The 20,073-nt window shown below is 42.0% G+C and overlaps 1 protein-coding gene across 50 annotated transcripts in view; it reads right to left on the reverse strand.

The window, feature by feature from the left end:
• RIMS1 (regulating synaptic membrane exocytosis 1) overlaps positions 1 to 20,073 on the reverse strand; it is a 354,394-nt gene that overhangs the window by 13,927 nt on the left and 320,394 nt on the right. For 40 of the 50 annotated variants that reach the window (XM_077306856.1, XM_077306846.1, XM_077306880.1 and 37 more), the window contains one exon: positions 18,217 to 18,452. The exons of the other annotated variants lie outside the window; for them this stretch is intronic. In XM_077306856.1, the coding sequence (XP_077162971.1) occupies positions 18,217 to 18,452 (236 nt within the window). The remainder of the gene's footprint in view (positions 1 to 18,216; positions 18,453 to 20,073) is intronic. 50 annotated transcript variants of the gene reach the window in all.

The raw sequence follows: 20,073 nt of genomic DNA on the forward strand, positions 1-20,073 counted from the left end.
TTTTGTCCCCAACTGCTTGATAAACCAATCCTTTCCACTCTTCTGCACGTATTACTTTGCCCACTGAAATTCAGTGCTGCATGAACACAATGGGGTTGTACCACTACTGTGAAATGCTTCATATGTTGTGATAAAGATTTGAAATTAAGATGCAGAGAGAACTGGAAGGGCACCAGAATCAAAATTCCAATCAGGTTTATCACTTTAAGATTAATGTATGTCAACAAAATTTTAAATACAAGAAATACAGAAATGTATAGAAATAGTTTGCTACATAAATAATCCTGAAAAGCAGATAAACTTTATTCATACATACAATTATTATAGTATCATTGTATCTCTGCAGATCTTATGAGTCCACAGAATTATTCTTTGTCAACAGGAATAATATTGCATTTAAACAACCTTGAGCACCTTTCTACCCCAAAGCAATTAGTTTTTGTTTCTCAGGACCTACCAGTGAATCAAGAGAACCTTGTAAGTTAATTGCCACATTGGTGCTGATGGGTGAATATCTTTGGAAGATTATTCATAGACAAGGTGATTTTCCTTATTGGGTTTAAGAAACAACCCCATAGGCAGATCTGTTTAGCAAATTATTGAAAGCCATTGATGCAGAAGAACTGTTATTAATTCAAATATATGTTAGGTGCTTACATCAATAAGCCCCATATTAAGTAATTAAAAATATCCAAAGTTAAAAGGGCTAGGTATCTGTTATCACAGCAAGTTTTCATGTTACTTTCTTCTCAGACACAGAATGTTAAAAGATATTATGCAAGAATTTACATGCTTGCTTCAGGAGCACATATACTAAAAGATATCATGCAAGAATTTACAATGATGTAGAGGTGCCATGAGGTCAATTTGCAAAATGTAAAAGGATTTATTATGACAAAATGACACATTTTCATTAGTTAATCATTGTTCATAATAATATCACTCTGCAGCTAAATATGTAATTCTGTTCCACATATTTCACTCAGTCAGAGAGAGAGAGAGAGAGAGAGAGAGAGACAGACAGACAGAGAGAGAGAGAGAGAGAGAGAGATTCATAAAATAGCAGGGCAAGAGTTTTTGGCTATTCATCTTGGCTAGAGCAGAAAATATACATATTAAAACATAACTATTTAATGCAAGAATATTTTCATATATCTGTTGATTCAGAAACATCTCTATACAAAATAACAACATTAAAAACACAAATGGTATAATCTTTTCTTAAAGTATTTACTTTTTGGTCACCAAATCATTTGAAATGGGTATCAGCATATCAGCATCTATGGATTAAGATATAAAAGTAACATAGAGAAGACTATTCAGGCAATCAGCTAGTTCATTATTTCAGAACAAAACCATCATGGCATTGGGGATTGAGTATGAAAACCATATCAAGAAGCTGGAAAATATTTGTACATGCACACGGTGTTCTTTCATATATGCAGTTCACACAGTTTATCTAATCCTTACTACTGATAACACTGATCCTCTTAGTACTTCTGTACTGATACTATAATTGGTGTGGGATCACAGGACACATTTTTGAAGTATGACAGAGCGCATAAGATATGCTGGTGCATTTAAGGGTTAATTCATCATAATTCATGTGAAATGCTTAAAAAAACAACATATGTAGCATTTCCCTCCCTTATATCTAAAATTAGTTTAAAGAGAAATAACTTTATTCTTAGATGCAGCACAAGTTACATTATGCTTCAATTTTTAGTGCTGTGGGGTAGTGGTTTGTAAAACTGATAGAGACCTTTGGACTGAGGACACACTTCTAGTGGAGGAAAAGAAAGTAAACAGAGATATTCACTTCCTAGTGAACGCAAAAATACATTTATAGTCCTGCCAGATGAGCACATTTCAACAATCCGAAGGATCCATTCAGTCAGAATCTTGGAATGAAGACATGCTATCAGAGTTTCCGTGCTTCTTCCCATAAATGTCAATGAGTCATACAGTCAAGATGGAAAACCCTGTGAAGCTAAGCTACTAACATTGGTTTGTACCTAGAAGACATTTATTTAGAATGTACACTCACACTTTTGTAAGAGAACACTTATATCCTGCATTTACATGTGACAGCTATCTGAAAGCTAGTTTCATCATCAGTTATCATAAGAGCTTTTCATGTGAATTGTCAAAACTGTATTATTTGCAGAGATTCAATTACTTTACTAAATACATAGTGTAATTATTGTTTCTTTGTAACAGGTTACCAAATCAAGTTTATCTTCAAGTTTGTGGCTTCAGATTAATGTAGCAGCTATTATTTATTTCAGAAATAACAGGTTTGTATATAGCACACTTTTAAATATTCCAAAGCAAAGTGAACAAAATACAGACTTACCTCTTAGACTTAAGCAAAGTTAAACATCAGCTATGGCGGTGAGTTCTCAGATGGAATTAAAACATAAACTTTAAGTGTCTTCTGGAGACTAAATTCTGAAGTTCCTGTGATGTCTTTGTTTAAACTGAGAAGAGCACTTGGCATGAAACACTGTCAGAGATGAACAAGCAGCTTCAGTCAAAAGTCTTTTTTGCTATAGCCTAAATCAGGGTCCTTGGAGAAGACCTATTCATCAGCTAGTACCTCATAAAATATTGCAGAACGCTTGACAATTCAGACTCTTAAACATACTAAAAATCATATGGTAGCAGCCTATAACCAGTGGCAACATTAATACTCTAAAGGTTATTGCAGATATTTAAATTTAAAGGTAGGGGGATTTCCAGTCTTAATATTCAGCATACTACCATTTACTTTAGCACTGAAGTTCTCCCAGGTGCTTATGGAGGCCAGGCTGCCAAGAGCCACCAAAGGCCCCTGGGTAAACATTTCACCTGTCCCCCACCCCACAAATCGCTTTCTGGTACTCTGAATAGAATAATAGTTGCAATATGGTTGTTGTGAGGATAACATGTAGTACAGAAGAATAATGTAAGCCAATTTGGGCCTCCCACTGAAGAACGGGGTACTGCTGCCATTCTTTTGGCAGAGGCAGAATTGCTCATTCAGTATTCAAACAATTGTTAAATTTTGCAAGCATTGTGAGCTACAGGAATGGCAAGCAGAATAAGCAGATGCAGTTTCTATGTGGCAATAGCTGGGGAGGGCATCAGGAGATAACCTGGGCCAGGATGTCCCAGTTCCTTTCATTTTTAGCACTTCAGTTGCCATGAACACCTTGAATGTGGTGGCCAATTGTCAAACATGTTCAAACACAGTTTTCAAACTCTTTTGATGCGTCATGTCTGCTACAAACAAAGTACTTCAGTTTCCACTGCACGGGAAGGTACCTCTAGATAATGTGGGCCAGGATGTTCCAGTTTCATTCATTTTTGGCACTGCATCCCCCACAATCGTCCTGAAGCTGGTGGCAAAGTTTGGACTCCTAGCTTTATTTTATTATTTTATATTAAACAGCCTTTTCTTGCTGTTAAGGCACACATGTAAAATTAGAAAGGCAGTTTCTAATGGTATGCTTTCAAGGCTTCCTTATCTCTGCCACAAGGACACTGAGAAATGTGAGAAATGAGAAATCTGAGAAATGAGATGCAATACTAGCTGGCTAACCCTGCATTGACAAGAGATGTATCTGCAACAGTGGTGTGCTAGTGAAGGAGCACGAGGTTGCTTCTTGCCTCAGGGCTGGTCTTAGTGATTCTGGAGCCAGGATAGTGTGGGGGTAGGGAATAGCTGCTGCAAATGCTGCTGCCCTCTGTGAACAAGCAGGCAGGTGGGCATGAAGAGAAACTGTGGCTATGGGTGTGCAGCCCCAGCCGCCTTCTTCCTCTTGTCTTCCCTCTCATGGGGGCAGAGTATTTTGCTGGAATGTTTTTACCCCCCCCCCAGTCTGTCCAACTCACTAAGTGCAGCATTTTACAAAGGGAGCTGCTCCAATAACGATGTTGAGTGGCCAGAGGGGGGACCCCGCAGCTGTACAACTGGTTGCTATCTTCCAGGCCTGCTATGAAGGGAGCCTCTAATAGCCACTGACTGAGGTGAGGGCTGTGTTTCCGAGAGCAATGCAGGGGAGTGTGGGTATGGGTGTGCTTTCCTTTGGGGGGGGGAAGCTTTCCTCTTCTGCCTAACAGTTGGCTGAAAGGGAAGCCATAGAAAAGCCCTTTCTCACTTAAAATACTGCTGTGGCCTGCCACGCTACTGGAGGGAAGATGCAGACAAGCCATGCATGTCTCTTCTCCACTACTTTCTGAACACTTGAGGCCTAATGTGCAGGGTTGTTGTGCAAATAAAACTGTAGCAGGGGTTCTTTGTGCCTTATGTTTCATCTGCACAACACTCCTGTGCAGTAGGCCTCAAGTGTTTCTTCTGCGTAACAACCCTGTCCAGCCTACAAAGCAGCTGTTTCTACCTGGGGAACAGGCAGTGAGGACTTACCCGAACCGCGTTTTGGCTGGCTGGGGACGGGCGGAGGGGAGTCGTGGCTCCCAGCTCAACAGCCGGTGGCTGGTGCGCTGCGAGAGGCATGTAGGAGGTGGGGTCAGGGGCGTCTTTTAAGATGCTGCCTGGGACTCTCCCGCCTTTTTGCTGAGTGGCCAGGCAAGTGACCCATCCTCCCTTCCCCTTGTTAAGTGTTTTCTTATGTTATTGCTTGTTGTCACAGCAGTGTCTGCGCATGGTATTGAGCCAATTTTCTGGGAGCCGGTGTGTAATCAGACTCCCCACAAGGGCCCCTTTAAAGGGATGGTGGTAACGAGCAGATGACTACTCAGTGGAGTAGGCCAACGCTGCTCGTTATGACCAGTCAACTCTAGGGATTGTCAAGGTGGTTTGTGCCCTTTGGCATTCCTGTATGGGTTGTCTCCCTTCTCAGCTTATCCAAAACAAAAGGTAACACGTATTCACGGTGAGGATCTTTGACGTGTACCTTTTGGTATGTGGATTAAGGTTCTCAGCCAATGGGCTGCTTACTATTGGCTCTTCTCATGCTGCGCCAACCCTCCTAAGGGAGGTATGTTTGTATAATAAAAGCTGTGGCCAATTTTTAAGCCAAACAATTGAGTCGCGTCTTCCTTCCGCAAAACTGGCCTCATCAGCCTACTGATTTCTATAGACTAGAGATGAGATGTAATTTCAGGAGCTCTCCAGGACCCACCTGGATGTTGGCTTCCACTGGGATGGAAATATTCTTTGACGTTTGGAGGTGTGGCCTCAAAATGGCACAATGCCTCAAGAGTCCATCCTCCAAAGCAGCCATAGAGATAGTAGAGGTGATGGTAGAGGCTTGCAGGCTGAGGCTGGGGTGAAGTGGTATAGGTGTGTCCCACCTGGGCTATGGCCTCTGACAAGTCCTTACCAGCCAAAGTTAGTATTTTGGAGCACAAAGTCAGGCAGACAGACCAGCATGGGTCCTGCGAGTCTGGAAAGTGCAGGAATATCTAAATAAAGAATATTTACAGCTTGAAACTGTAAATGATGAACAAGTAAATGGCTGGAGAGACATAGGAACTGAAGTGACTTTTCTCAATATTGGACTGGTTAATAAAAATCAGTATTTGCCAGGAAGGTCCTACAAAATCAAAGGCATAGGTGGCCCAGAATTTCAAGTGGAGTTAGCTTTACAGGAAAGTGAGACTTTGGGAGGAACTGAGTGATCCACTTTTATTAAACAATGACTTGGCATTGTGGACAACAGGGGCTGCAGTTGCCAGCAGTAGGCTTCAGCCTTCAGAAGGGCAGACATCAAGCAACAGACTATGCTAGCCAAGGGATGTTTATGGCCATGTGCATTCCTTTTGAAGGGAAGCATGTGAGGGGGGAGAGCTTTCCCTTCTGTCTAACTGCGTGAACATGAGCTGTACTTCCAGGGGATACTCAGACCCCACCTGGAGGCTGGCATCCCTATACCTCAGTGGAATACAATGTTACAGAGTCACCCCTCCAAAACAGCCATTTTTGCCTGGGGACCTGACCTTTATAGTCTGGAGATGAGCAGCAATTCCAGGAGATCTCCAGGCCTGACCTGGATGTTGGCTACCCCTGGGTTGGAAATATTCCTTGAGGTTTGAAATGGGGCCTCAAAAGTGTATAATGCCTCCGCAGCCACCCAACCAGCCACATAGCGCCTCGGCCTATTTCAGATCAAGAAAACATTGCCGAGAGGAGGTAAGATTGCCTGATAGGTGCAGGTTCATGTTCTGGAATTCCATATTTCCTAGGGGTGCTGGAACCTGACTTGGGACTCAGGACTGTTTTGCACAGAGAGACCTCCTCTTAGGGTTAACAGCTTCCAAGTGAGGCACTAAACCCACACCAAACCATGACAGCATGCAAGGGGCTTTACCAAGAGTTAATAAATAATAGTTTTAGAAAGTGCCCCATGATCCTCCTTTCCTCTGCCTGGCTCCTAGTGACTGGGAGCCAGGTGATTAATGTCTGACTAATTAAATTACTATTGGCAGTTAACAAATGGCAAGAGATGCTGCCTGTGCTTGGCAGGCAGGGAGGTAAAAAAATGGAGTCTTGGCCAATTGCTATGAGGTGTCAATTGGCCAATGTATTCTCTTGGGGGGGGTGAGGGAGAAGGGAAGCCAGGACTGCAGTTGGGAACCAGCCCTGGGTGGGCAGCACCTTGCGGTGCAGTGTCTGCCTCTCCAACCACCAGCTTCAGAGGCACTAGGCAGGATGAGGAGTAAGTGGCCTCTCTGGGTGGATACTTTCTCAGGGTGAGGCTGTGAAGGGCCCAATGCAGCATTCAGGGGATGTGTCCTGCTTGCCCCACCCTAGATACACCACTGCCCTCACAGTTCTTGCACCAGCTGCAAGTCAAAGTTTATTGTTACCTGTGGGTGGGGGGTCTCATTGCTTAATAGCCTCTTTCCTTGATCTTCGTCTGAACCTTCTGGAAACCTTTACAGTAGTGGATAGACTTGAATGTCTGGTTTCAATTTGGCCATCCCCACAAAAACACTGTTCCAGTGAGAGGGTGATATTCTTATAATGACCCTCTATCTGCAGTAGTCATGAATGGACAGCAGTGCCCTGTGTGGATACAGACCAGTGATGCCACTGCTTCATACTGGTCACTACTTTGTTTTTTTCATCAGCAACATACTATGCAAACTTTTCCTAGCTTTGTGATGACAGTCATCGCCAGGCAGCAAACTGTGGCATAAAATGTTAGCTTAATTTTATTTAGTTATAGCTCAGTGTCCCCACACTACTGCAATTGTCATGTAAAAACAAAGTTTCAGAAAAATTCAGAAAGAGTGCATATAATATGTAGTTCCAAATATCTTTTAAGATTCTTCTTGTAGCAGGTGACTGTACATAGGAAGCAGCACAGTTTCTGAAATATTTCCACATCTTCCATCCAAGTGAAACCACAACTGTGCAACTGAGGGCCTAACTACCTGTTACATTTTTCAGAAAGTTAGGCCTGCGTTTTCCCAGTCCAATTTGTTTTCCTTGTAGCTACACAGCTGCTTCAGGGAATGCCATTTTAAATATCAACGTGAGCCCTCTCCACCGTGGAATTGTGGTGTGGAAAAGACAGATTACTGCCCTCCCCCCACAATTCTCAGAAGCTGAAAAGTCCCTGCCTGGCAGTTGTTATGTAAATAACTTTTGGAGCAGCAAATGAAATATTGCAAGCACTTGCCACTCTACAGTTATAGAAGTAATTCTGAGGTAGAGTCCTCTCAGTCTCTGAAAATAGCTGGGGGCAGGCAGGAGTCCTTCTTCCCCAGATGCTGCAGTTCCACATAGAAAAGGGCTCCCTCTGAACTTTAAAATGGCATTCTGTGCTATGTAGGGATGCTAGTCTAAAGAGATCAGTTCCCCTAGAGAAAATGGCTACTTTGGACGGTGCATCTCTAGCATTATTCTCCATGGAGGTTCCTCCTTACCTGAAACCAGACCTATTCCCAGCTCCACCCCCGAAATCTCTAGGTATTTCCCAAACCAGAGATGGCAACCCTACTGCTGTATGACTACAGGGAAACTGAGTTGGGTCATGGGAGCCCAACTTGTCAAAAATGTAATGAGGAGTTTGAGTTGCATAATGGTGGGCAACCTAGAGTGCTGCTTATGGTTTGCAGTTCCATATGAATTGTGTTCCTGAAAGCCTCTTTAAACATACACTGAGCAACCTATAGCAGTCTAAATGTCATACAATGAAAAATAACACAGCAGGAAAAAGCCAGGATCATCCAAAGATAAGAACTTGAAAGAAAGGAACTCAGACTTAGCCATTATAACAAATGACATTGAAGTGCAAGTAGAATGATCCCAAAATATGACTTGGATGGATTTAACAACAACAACAACAATATTCTGCCCATTCCCATCCTGGAATTTGCAAGCGATTATGAACAACTAGAATTATTTTTTACAAATATATATATATTTACCCTTTTCTAAACTGGCAAATAAAATGCACTACATGGCCAAGTTTGAAAAGGCTTCTATTTTTTAATTTTGTTTCTATGTCACAGAACAGAAATTTGCATAGGGGAAAGAAAGAAAGCTCCCTTCAAAACTAGTCTTTTGTGTGCAGAAAGTTATATTAATCCAGTGGTTTTAATTTTAGGCACATACAAATTGCCGATTTTAAGGGTTTTGTTTTGTTTCTGAAGCACAAGTACAATAGGAACAGAAAGAGAAAGCTAGTCAAAATTAGTCTTTTGTGTGCTGAACAGCATTTCTGTTGCTTTTTTTTTAGTTATTCAGCACACAAAGAGCTCATTTTGAAAGGATTTCTGCTACTCTTTTTGTGTGTTGTGATGCATAAGTACACTTTTCCAGATTTTTGAGATCCCAGAAGTGCACACCTGTAGCTTAACAAAACCCTTTGGTCTCCATAGACAATAAAGAAACTAGGAGGAACATTCCCTGTTAACCCCTTAGGTTTCCACTCTTATCTAAATATAATACATCTAAATATAATACATCTCTATTTTAGTTTCCTGGGCCTTCTGGCTGCACTTGGTAATAACATTGCATACAAATACACACACTTCTGCCCACTTCATGAGCTGACAAATTGGGTTCCGGGTCACAGAAGCTTTACCCACAGTATATTAATCAGCTGCAGGGCTTTCTTAGATAAAATAGATTGTCTACTACTATTTCAATTTGACTTAAAGCCAGCTGCTGGAACTGAAACTGCCTTGGTTGTTCTAATGGACAACTTCCTTCAGTAAGGAGACAAGGGATGGGGTATATTCCTATTAGTTTTCTTGAATCTTATATATCGTTATATCATTCTTCGGTGGTCTGCAAAAATGGAAATCAAGAGCATTTATGTTGCCTTTGTGAATCCATTCCGATCTGGCTACAGATAGTACTGGCAGAGAACTGCTCCAGTCCACAGCACTTGTAAAGTCTCATTATGCTTCCCATGCTTTTAAACATACATGTGAAACCACTAGGTGAGAACCACTGGGGATTTGAAGAGACCGGGAGTAATGCACTTAAAATGCTGTTAGACACACCTCTGTGTTTTCCAAACCCACATTCACGTTAGGGTAGGTGTACAACTTAACAGTTTCTTCAGCACAGAAAAGCACAGAAAAGAGCTACAGAAGAAAGAAGCTAATAGCTTAGGTTTCATAACTGGCTTAATGGATGAATCAAATTTGGGCAATTGCACACACTAATGACACAGAGAAGATTGCTGACAAGGCAAACTTGCTAGAAATACTGAGAACCTTGGACACAGTGACATCAAGGTTAGTGAGAGGAACATAACCAAAGCTCAAGGAGTCATATCAAGCGTACAACAATGTTAACATTAGAAAAGCCATATTAAGAGTTAATATTCCAGATGTCCCCAAACTGTCAAATATGTATCACTTCAGAAGGGAAGGTTACAGTTCAAATAAAAAGAGTGAGGAATAAAACCAGAGCTTATTATAACTTCCTATCTGTGTATCTTCCAAACCAAAGTCCAAATCCAGAGCATAGATACCAAACATTTATGCAGTCCATAATTCCCAGAGGGGAAGAGTAGCAGAGATACTTGACATATGTCAACAATATTGTGTTTATAATAGAATCATAGAGTTGGAAGGGGCCATACAGGACATCTAGTCCAACCCCCTGCTCAATGCAGGATCAGCCCAAATCATCCTAAAGCATCCAAGAAAACTGTGTATCCAACCTTTGCTTGAAGACTGCCAGTGAAGGGCAGCTCACCACCTCCTTAGGCAGCCTATTCCACTGCTGAAATACTCTGACTGTGATTTCCCCCCCTGATATCTAGCCTATATTGTTGTACTTGTAGTTTAAACCCATTACTCTGTGTCCTCTCCTCTGCAGCCAATGGAAACAGCATCCTGCCCTCCTCCAAGTGACAACCTTTCAAATACTTAAAGAGGGCTATCATGACCCCTCTCAACCTCCTTCTATTTTAAACTACAGTATTTGCTGGCGTATAAGACTACTTTTCCCCCCTGAAAAACATGCCTCCAAATGGGGGGGGCATCCTATATGCTGGGTGCACTTCAGTTGGGATAGACATAGCTGCCCATAGTGGCCCATAATGTAATGTAATGTAACAAACTCTATATTTTGAGTGGAAATGTTGGGGGGTCGTCTTATATGCCCAGTCATCTTATACGCTGGCAAATACGGTACTGCTGCTGTATTTATATAATGCTGCCTTAGATAAGCTTTTCAAGATCAATATTCTCTGGAGTGATACTCAGTAATCATTTGGGGTTTTTGAAGATTATACATTGGTTTTGACCCCTGTAGACATTTCTATTGATGGAAGGATTTCTATCATCAGATCACAATTTCCTTGTGTTCTATCTCCTGCTGTAACCAGAAATATGACCCAGAATACTGTTCCTGAGGGACAAGGAATTCTCAAGAACAGTATGTGAGGAGTTCAGACATCTTCAGCAGGGTCACACAAAAGATCAACCTCCTTCCATCTCTGACAATCCTCTTTCTGTTCTTATTGTACTTCATTAGTATTTCAGGAAACTGATCTGTTTGGGTGGTGGGGTAAAAATGTTAAAAATATGTGTTTTAAAATCCTGTTTTCTGGCTTTCTGGCTACTTTTGTAAACTTGCAAGTGATGGCTCTTAAAAATGCTTTATTTGGGTTTTGACTGACTTTCGTGGGAGCTACATGTTAATTTTAAGTGAATATCAGGAAAATGTAACATCTGGATAGGCTTTAAGTCACACTGAAATTGAGACTTAATGCCTACTTAATTTTTTATGACTAGTTAATTTCAGCAGAATCTAGGCATGCCTAACTTTCACTGGACTGTGTGGAGATGGTCCTTCCCACATGTGATTAGCACAGAGAAATTAACTCATCAATTAGAGTATAGGCTGGCAATCTAGCCATCACCCAGGACCCAAAGTTCCATGCTGACTTATAAATGTGCAGAGGGTTCATTCTTTCAGGAAACAGCATTTTGTATTGCCCAATAACTCATTCGCAAAACTAATGTCATTGAAACAGGAAATGCCTTTTCGATTTTAGTTAGAGAGGCAGGTTGAGCTGGGAAAGTCCACTGAGGTTGTTTCTGCATAGTGGCACCACTTCAGGCTGCCACCAGCATGTACCTGCATGCTCTGCAGCTTCCTGTGTCCCCACAGGGTACACATTTCAGCAAGGGACCTGGACTGACACTGAAATGTGTCCCCCCAGGAGACGCAGCCGCAGCAAACAGGTTCTTCTGCAAAATGTTTAAAAGCCTTTCTGCAAAATTTTAAAAAGCCTCGGTCCACCCTGTGGCACCATGGAGCTGTCCAGGGCATTTTTGCCCCTTCCTGGCCTCTGTAGGCCCGGCTCTTCCTGTCCACATGGCTCTTCCCATCCACAGTGGCCTGCTGCGGACAGGGCCCATTGGCCCTTGCAGGCCGAAAATGAAGGCCTGATCCATGGCAGGCCCTGAAGGGGGCCGGAATGGTGGCAGTATCATGTGGATACAGGGATTAGCCCTACGTTCATACTGATGCCACCTTGGCTTTTTCCGCCTGTGCGGAATTGGCTTGACTCTCTTATTCTCCTCCTGGAATGGAATAAAATTATGCCAGTGCCTATAGTTCATGGGAACATTCTACATGGTAGTACTTCAAATTTCAACAATTCCACTTCTGCAGCTATTCACGAGACCTTTTAATTTAATTAATATACTGTATATGAAAAATACAAACTGAATGTAAAGCTGCACTATAAAAAGTATCTTTTGGTAGGACCATTTAGAACAGAGGCTAAAACCATGGGATTGGATCCCACGATTCCCTACCGCTCAGCTGAATCCTCTCTTCTGAGTTTTCCTTCAAGGAAGGAAGATTTCCTGCAAGGGAAAATTATTTTTTTCCAAGGGAAAAAGTTTTTTTTCTGATAGAGAGAGCTTTTTCTTTATTAGAGAAAGTCTTGGTGAATGGCAGTCATGGGATCCAACCCATAGGCTGTTGTCTTCTTAAATTCAGTGTCAAAACAATCAGCATCCAGGACTGTAGCCTTACTCATGATAAGCAATATTAGCGATCTGGCAGATTGAGCACTTTCAGTAATTGGAGTTAATTCTTAAAATCCTCTAATCTTTATTCTAAGTAATTCCTGGCCACATATTTCTCTGTGTTAAATGGATTATATGCATACAATGACACATAAGTACTGAATATAGCTATTTTTTAACTCCCTCTAGTTATTTATGAATGCAATTAGATTTTTTAAAAGATCAGCTACATTATTTTAGATTAATTTATCATTCAGAACAGCACAGTTGACTGGCAAACTCTTTTAGTAGCAGTATTGTTGTTGTTATGTGCGAAGTCGTGTCCGACCCATCGCGACCCCATGGACAATGATCCTCCAGGCCTTCCTGTCCTCTACCATTCCCTGGAGTCCTTTTAAGTTTGCACCTACTGCTTCAGTGACTCCATCCATCCACCTCATTCTCTGTCGTCCCCTTCTTCTTTTGCCCTCGATCACTCCCAGCATTAGGCTCTTCTCCAGGGAGTCCTTCCTTCTCATGAGGTGGCCAAAGTATTTGAGTTTCATCTTCAGGATCTGGCCTTCTAAAGAGCAGTCAGGGCTGATCTCCTCTAGGACTGACCGGTTTGTTCGCCTTGCAGTCCAAGGGACTCGCAAGAGTCTTCTCCAGCACCAGAGTTCAAAAGCCTCAATTCTTTGACGCTCGGCCTTCCTTATGGTCCAACTTTCGCAGCCATACATTGCAACTGGGAAGACCATAGCCTTGACTAAACGCACTTTTGTTGATAGGGTGATGTCTCTGCTTTTTAGGATGCTGTCTAGATTTGCCATAGCTTTCCTCCCTAGGAGCAAGCGTCTTTTAATATCTTTGCTGCAGTCCCCATCTGCAGTGATCTTGGAGCCGAGGAAAATAAAATCTGTCACTATCTCCATTTCTTCCCCATCTATTTGCCAGGAATTGAGAGGGCCGGATGCCATGATCTTTGTTTTCTTGATGTTGAGTTTCAAGCCAACTTTTGCACTCTCCTCCTTCACCCGCATCAACAGGCTCTTTAGTTCCTCTTCACTTTCTGCCATTAGAGTGGTATCATCTGCATATCTGAGGTTGTTGATATTTCTCCCTGCAATCTTGATCCCAATTTGTGACTCCTCTAATCCCGCCTTTCTCATGATATGCTCCGCATACAAGTTAAATAGGCAAGGCGACAGTATACAGTAGCAGTATTACAGAGCATAAATTCTCAGATGCATTTTGCATTCTCAGATGCAATTTGCAGGTTTCCAGGTTACAGACTGGACAGGAAGAAACCTACATGTATAATGCATACACCACAATCCACGTGTAGAATACACATGCATCTTTCTGAGAATCCAGGCATAATGATAGCTTGCAGGAGCATTTAAAATGTATCACATGAGGTTACCCACTTCTAAAATACAGACTAAGTAGATATTTGTAAAGTTTTTTGGCAAAGCATGGAAAGTACATAGGTGGCCAGTAGAAGGTCAAGAACTAGAACATGTCAGGGCCCTTAAATACCTAGGACTTCATTTTCATCTAAATAGCTCATGATCAACTCACAAAAATATGGGATCAATGCTTCCAGTGCTACTACATATACCGCCAGTCTGGGAATAATGGTTAACGAATTTTACCCATGGTGTATTTATATATTTGCAGAACACCCCAGTGGGTGGAGTTTGTCTGGCTACCTGAAGCTGTCTGGGATCAAATTCACTGGCCGCACCCTGATTGGTCCAGCTCCTACATTGACCGCTTTCCCTAGGCGGACACTCACCTCTCCAGCAACCTCGCCGCATACAAGCCTGGCTGCTGGGGGTGACAGGTCTGTGATGCTGTGCTACCCCACCCATCCACGGGCAGCGGGCATGATGAGGCACCGACGCTGGGAAGCAGCCATGAAGGTGCCCTGGAGAACACTGTGCCAACAGCGCCAATGAGGAACCACCCGGGCGGCTGCCAAGGACCCCGTGCTACCACAGCCACACCAGGAGGCCCCCATGAAGCCGCCGGGGTGCTGCAGGGACGTGCCACCCACAGAGCCATCGATGAGGTGACCACTGAGCCTCCCATGAGCTGCCTGCAAGTGAGCTCACACAGTCACAGCCGCCGCCATGACACCAGCCCGCACCTGATAACCCAGCAGCGCTCCAATATGACATGTCGCTGACAGCGCTGATGAGAAGGTGGCTGCAGCACCCCCATGGAGCTGCCTATGGAGCCACCAGGCAGCCTGCACTGTCAGCGGGCCATGGGGCATGTGCACCCATATGAAAGCTCTACCTCTCAATGCCGGAGAGCCCTGCAAGGATCCCTCGGTCGCATTGAACTGCCACTGCACGCCTGCCCACCAGGCCTGAGTCCTCCATGCCTTCCACCCCAGTGGCAGAGAGGGAGGTGGCTGGCATTACACTAGCCCTTTCTGTCCTTGGGCATCACTGCCTCCCCCCAACCCCTACCACTGTCCCACTAGTGCCTGCTGCATTTCAGACTGCAGCAGGCTGATCTACTAGTAAAAATATAAATATAAATAAAACATAAAGTGAAGCAACACTAAATTGGTACCCCCACCTCTGCCATGTCAGAGCCCTCCCCCCATGCCCACTGCATCTGAGTTCTTCTCCCATCTGCACCCCAGCCCCATCTGAGTTCTTTTCCCTTACCATGCCCACCATTTCTGTGTGCTTTTCCCCCCACCATGCCTGGCTGCCATGAACTCCCTGGTGTGCTCGGCTGCATGGGGAGATTGTGCATAGGTCTTGTGGGAAGGCTGGGGTGCAGAGGCCTCTTCTTCTGTGGCTTCTTTCTCCCCACTGGCAGGCTGGATTCAAGGGACTGCAGTGCCTGTGCTACAGGTGGCTGAAGTCTTCCTGCTGTGTTTCAGTATGGTGGTAGCTGCCACCTTCGCCAACCTGTTGGCCAAGTGGTTCCCAGACCTGGGGTGCCACTGCCTAGCCACACCTGTGCTGCTGGTGGGCATCCAGGTCACCATGCACCAAGATACCTGCATTCTCCTTGCCCTGGTTCACTGCTGCCAGAAACCCACGGCCAATACCACAGCCCCACTATGGCAGCTCAACTGGGTATGGTGGGCTATGTTGAGTGCTCAGCCCCCACTCAGCACAAACTCAAGGAGGCTTTCAATGCTGCCCTCACAGCCACTCTCTGTGTTTGCCACTGCTACCAGGCCCGCCTTCCCAACAAGGGAAAAAAAATCTTCTCTTTCCTATACAGTAAAGGTTGCGTCTTGTAATGAGGATACAGATTTTTTTTAACAGAAAAGGATCTAAGAAGATTGAAACATTACCCAATATAAGCTGAAATTATAGCGGAAAAGAAATCTTGTTCCCCTGAAATTTCTATGCAGCGATGGATGAAAATAAAGTGGAAAAAATGCCAAACTTCATAACAAAAATTAATATTGGAGCAGTCCAATTTTCTCAGAACCTTTCAATTACTTTATGAGAAGAAATATATGAAATTTGCAACTTGATAAAATGATCTCATAGAAAATATACGTAGCATTTTAAGTGTGCAATGAAGCATAATCAAAACACAGCAATGTCAGCCCTTTTCAACTTTTTTACCATTGAGAAACCCTTGAAACATTCTTCAGGCATCAAGAAACCCCAGAAGTGGCATGATCATGAAGAATATGGTTGGGAATCAGAGCTGTATACATGTCCCCCAGGGGCCCCTCTCCTTCTCACCTCCTTCAGGCCCAACATTGGCCATTTTGGGAGGGAGAGGAGGTTGACATGACTGATGAATGTTTAACAATTAAAAAAAACATTAAAATTAATTAACTCCCACCTATTCAGGAAACTCTGCCAGGACAGGCAAGAAAACCCCCACGGTTTTATGAAACTGGCTGAGAAGGCATGGTTAAAATGAATATCAAGTCTTTCTTGAATTTTCTTTCTAGAGGGAAACACTGAATTATGTTAATTCACTTTTGCCTCATTTCTAACCTATTTATTCACAGGTGAGTAATATGGACCAATACAATTCCCCCCCTTTCATATGCATATCACTTCAGCCTTTTAAAATTAACATTGAAACTGAAAAGCATACAATTACAGACATAAAATGAACAATTTTTCTTCAAGTTAGCTTATTTCCAATATTATATTAGGGACTTTTATCCTTACCATAACCCAGATATGATATAATAAAAATAAAGTATCTAGAACTCACTACTTGATAACTGAAATTGAACTTTTCTTATATAAAAGCTAGAACAGGAGAGAAAGCAGCATATAGATGAAGTAAGTAAATAAATATGTACTTGGTCTTTATATATGAAATTAAGAGACTGTATAAATTTAAAAAGCCACATCATAGAGATACTTCTTGCTTTAAGGCATTTTTTGTTCAATTTGTTCAAAGTAAGTTATTCTGAAATCAATAGAACTCATTATGTTTCAGTCTGAGATGCTGGAGATCCACCTTAATTTAGAATAACAAAATGTTGTTTCCCATCCCATTTAATGTTTACATTAATCCGTGGTATGATCATATACAGGAAGTCTTAGTTTTAGCACAGACTGCAACACCTCTATCACTAACCATCATCAGCACAATGATTTAAATGATATTCTAACGTGACCAGTGCTCGAAAGCATTTAAGAGAATTTGAGGAAATAAAAAACACATAGTGAATATAACAAAATCAAGAGTCCAGTGGCTTCTTTAAGACCAACAAAGATTTATTCAAGGCATGAGCTTTTGAGTGCACTCGAAAGCTCACACCTTGAATAAATCCTTGTTGGTCTTAAAGGTGCCACTGGATTCTGATTTTGTTATGCTACTTCAGACCAACACGGCTACCCACTTGAATCTATAGTGAGTATAATTAAATATTTAAAAGAGAATGAAATTAGTATTTCAAATCTAAGTGTAAGAGCTAACTTCAAACGATGCCCATTAAATTTACTGATTGACAAAAATACATGGTTTATCCAGCAGGGTTGTTTATTAACCATAGCTGTATAAGTCATATGCTAGTATTTAGATAGCTAAACTGCATTTTCCAGTTCTGATGTTGGGTCGGATGTGATGCAATGAAGAATTTCCTTAAAAAGTGCAAACAAAAATAACACAGATCAAAAATATTTAACATACCTTCAGACTCTGCTAATCTTGAGCTTGATACTGAATTACTATTGCAAAATCTGACTGAGCTGTGTCTTGGCATCAAGTTTTATTTTTTTTAAGCAGTTTATGGCCATTTGCTCTCCCAGTGGAAGACAAGCCCTTCAACAATTTTAACAGAACCATGATCCTTAAAATATATTTTCATTCTCCCTATGGTGGCTTTGCTTTTTCTCAAGGCTATAGAGATGAGGCTTTTAAGATTTGTGAAGTCGCAAGAAAGAACAGGAGCCTTAAAAGCATGCATTGTAGCATCATGCTATGCTTTTAATATCCACTAAGCCCATTTTTCTGGGGTTTTTAAGGAGACAGTCTTTGAAACATATATTTCTTGAAACTCATTAGAATAATTGTGTCGTTCATCACAATCCCAAAGTTATTGTAACTAATCTTTATTCAAATCATTCTTCCAATTTGGAAGGGGGAAAGAAGATCAGTATAATGTCCACTTTATATCTCTGGTAAAAATAAAGACTGTACCATGCTTAGTAGTGCAAATTCATTTCCAAAAGGAAATGGGTTTTCCTGAACCAGCCACACATAAACACTGATCTGATTTGGGTGTTTAAAGAGCCATGTTCTTATTGAGCATATGTCACTCACCTGTTTGGCTAAGCTGGGATGTGCTTCTGCTTCTTCGAGATACCATGGCAACAACTTTGGCACTAAGGCTTGATCGTCTTTTCTTCCCACCTGTTCCAACCGTACCAACTGCAGTGTCTGATTGACTTCCATCATTGTGTTCCAGCTTATACACCTCTCCACTCACACTTGTGCTCTTTGTGATAGTTCTCCCTGAAGTCCCCATCCGTCTGCCTTGCATTTTAGGAGTAAACGTACTATATTTACAAAGTAAAAAAAAGTGCACATTTAAATTATAATTGTGTGCTTAACAAAATATTAAAATCTAAAAAAGCCCCATCAAATTCAAATAGTATTCATATTTTGTATTTATAATGTACAACCCTTACTGAATATATTATCAAGCATTGTGAAAACAAAATCTACAAATGAGTTGGCTGTGTATAGATTCGTGAAATTTATATTTTTCCTCAAGTTCCTAATTGAAATCTTACTTCTGAATTCTTATTTTTTAACTGTGATCTACCATCAATTGCTGGTTTTCAAGTTACATACATGCATGCAGTAAGAGAAAGGACTTGCTCATTGCAAGATATTATTCAAAATGAAAGATACTGGAATGCTCTCCTCGACAGCAGTCCTTGAAAGTCTCCCACTTAAAAATATTAATCCTTTATGATGGATTTAAAAAAGAGCAAAGACACATTCTTAACTAGAAGGAGCAAAATGTTATTATGCAGTTGTTAGAGTGCTGGATCAAGAGAGATCAGGATTCAAATCTCCATTTAGCCATAAGCCTCACTAGGTGCTCGTAGGTACGTCATCCTAAACTATATGGAAGAAGGATATGCTGTAAACACAGGGAATCCAATAATGTAAACACACCGCTACATACCCTGAACAATGTTTTGCAATGAAAGAAAATATACAATGTAAATTTATTTAAATAATTTAAGTACTGCTGATTAAAGACCGAAGTTACACCAATATTTCAGAAATAAATATGTAAATTCTAAAGAAATTACATAGAATCCTCAGAGAATCTGATATCTGATGAGACTGTACTATACCACACAAACTTCCCGCCTAAATATCAATACAAATATAAAATATAATAAAAAGGATTACTTGCAAAGGTTCTTAGTAGAATCTTAGCCCAGTACACTGCTTTTATCATACCACATAAAAAGAATACTATTCTTCTGATGATGTGCTAAGCCTCTGATTGGCCCTCAGTGGGGGACATCCCCTCAATAGAGGGATGAAGTCCCCCACTGAGGGCCAGTCAGAGGATCTTCCCTGCCTCCTCCTCTTTGTCCATGCTGCTTCCCGGCACTTGGTGTGAGGAGGAAGAACTGGCAGGAGGTAAGAATGGGAGCTGGTGACGGCGTGTTCTCTTCTGCTGTGCTGTGTGTCCCTGCTCCTGGCCACCAGCAGGCTGGGAAGGTCCATCCTGGCACACACCACCGCGGCTGCCCCATGTTCCCTGTCCTTTTGGCCACCAGGAAAGTTGGGAGGGCTGTCTGGCCATGCTCTGCTGCAGCCGTGAATGCTCCCAAGGTAACTGACAACTGGGAGAGCTCAGAGGGGCCATGCAGCACAGCTGGCTGGCTGGCCTTCCCTGCTCTACAGCAGCAAAATTAAGACTACATTCTATGATACACATGAGATTACACTCAAGGCTGAGAGAGGGCTTCAATAAGGATGGCACTTTGAAGAATAAATATTTTAATTGGGCGGCTCCAAGAAATATATTTGGATGCATTTTATAAGTGTGGGAGCCTCTTCATTCATACTGTTGACCACTTTATAGTCTCCATTATTATATCACATGAGTGTATTTAAATATTGGACCACTGAAAAAGACCCCAAGAGATG

Source organism: Paroedura picta, chromosome 1, assembly GCF_049243985.1.
Source record: "Paroedura picta isolate Pp20150507F chromosome 1, Ppicta_v3.0, whole genome shotgun sequence".
Classification (NCBI taxonomy): Eukaryota; Metazoa; Chordata; class Lepidosauria; order Squamata; family Gekkonidae; genus Paroedura; species Paroedura picta.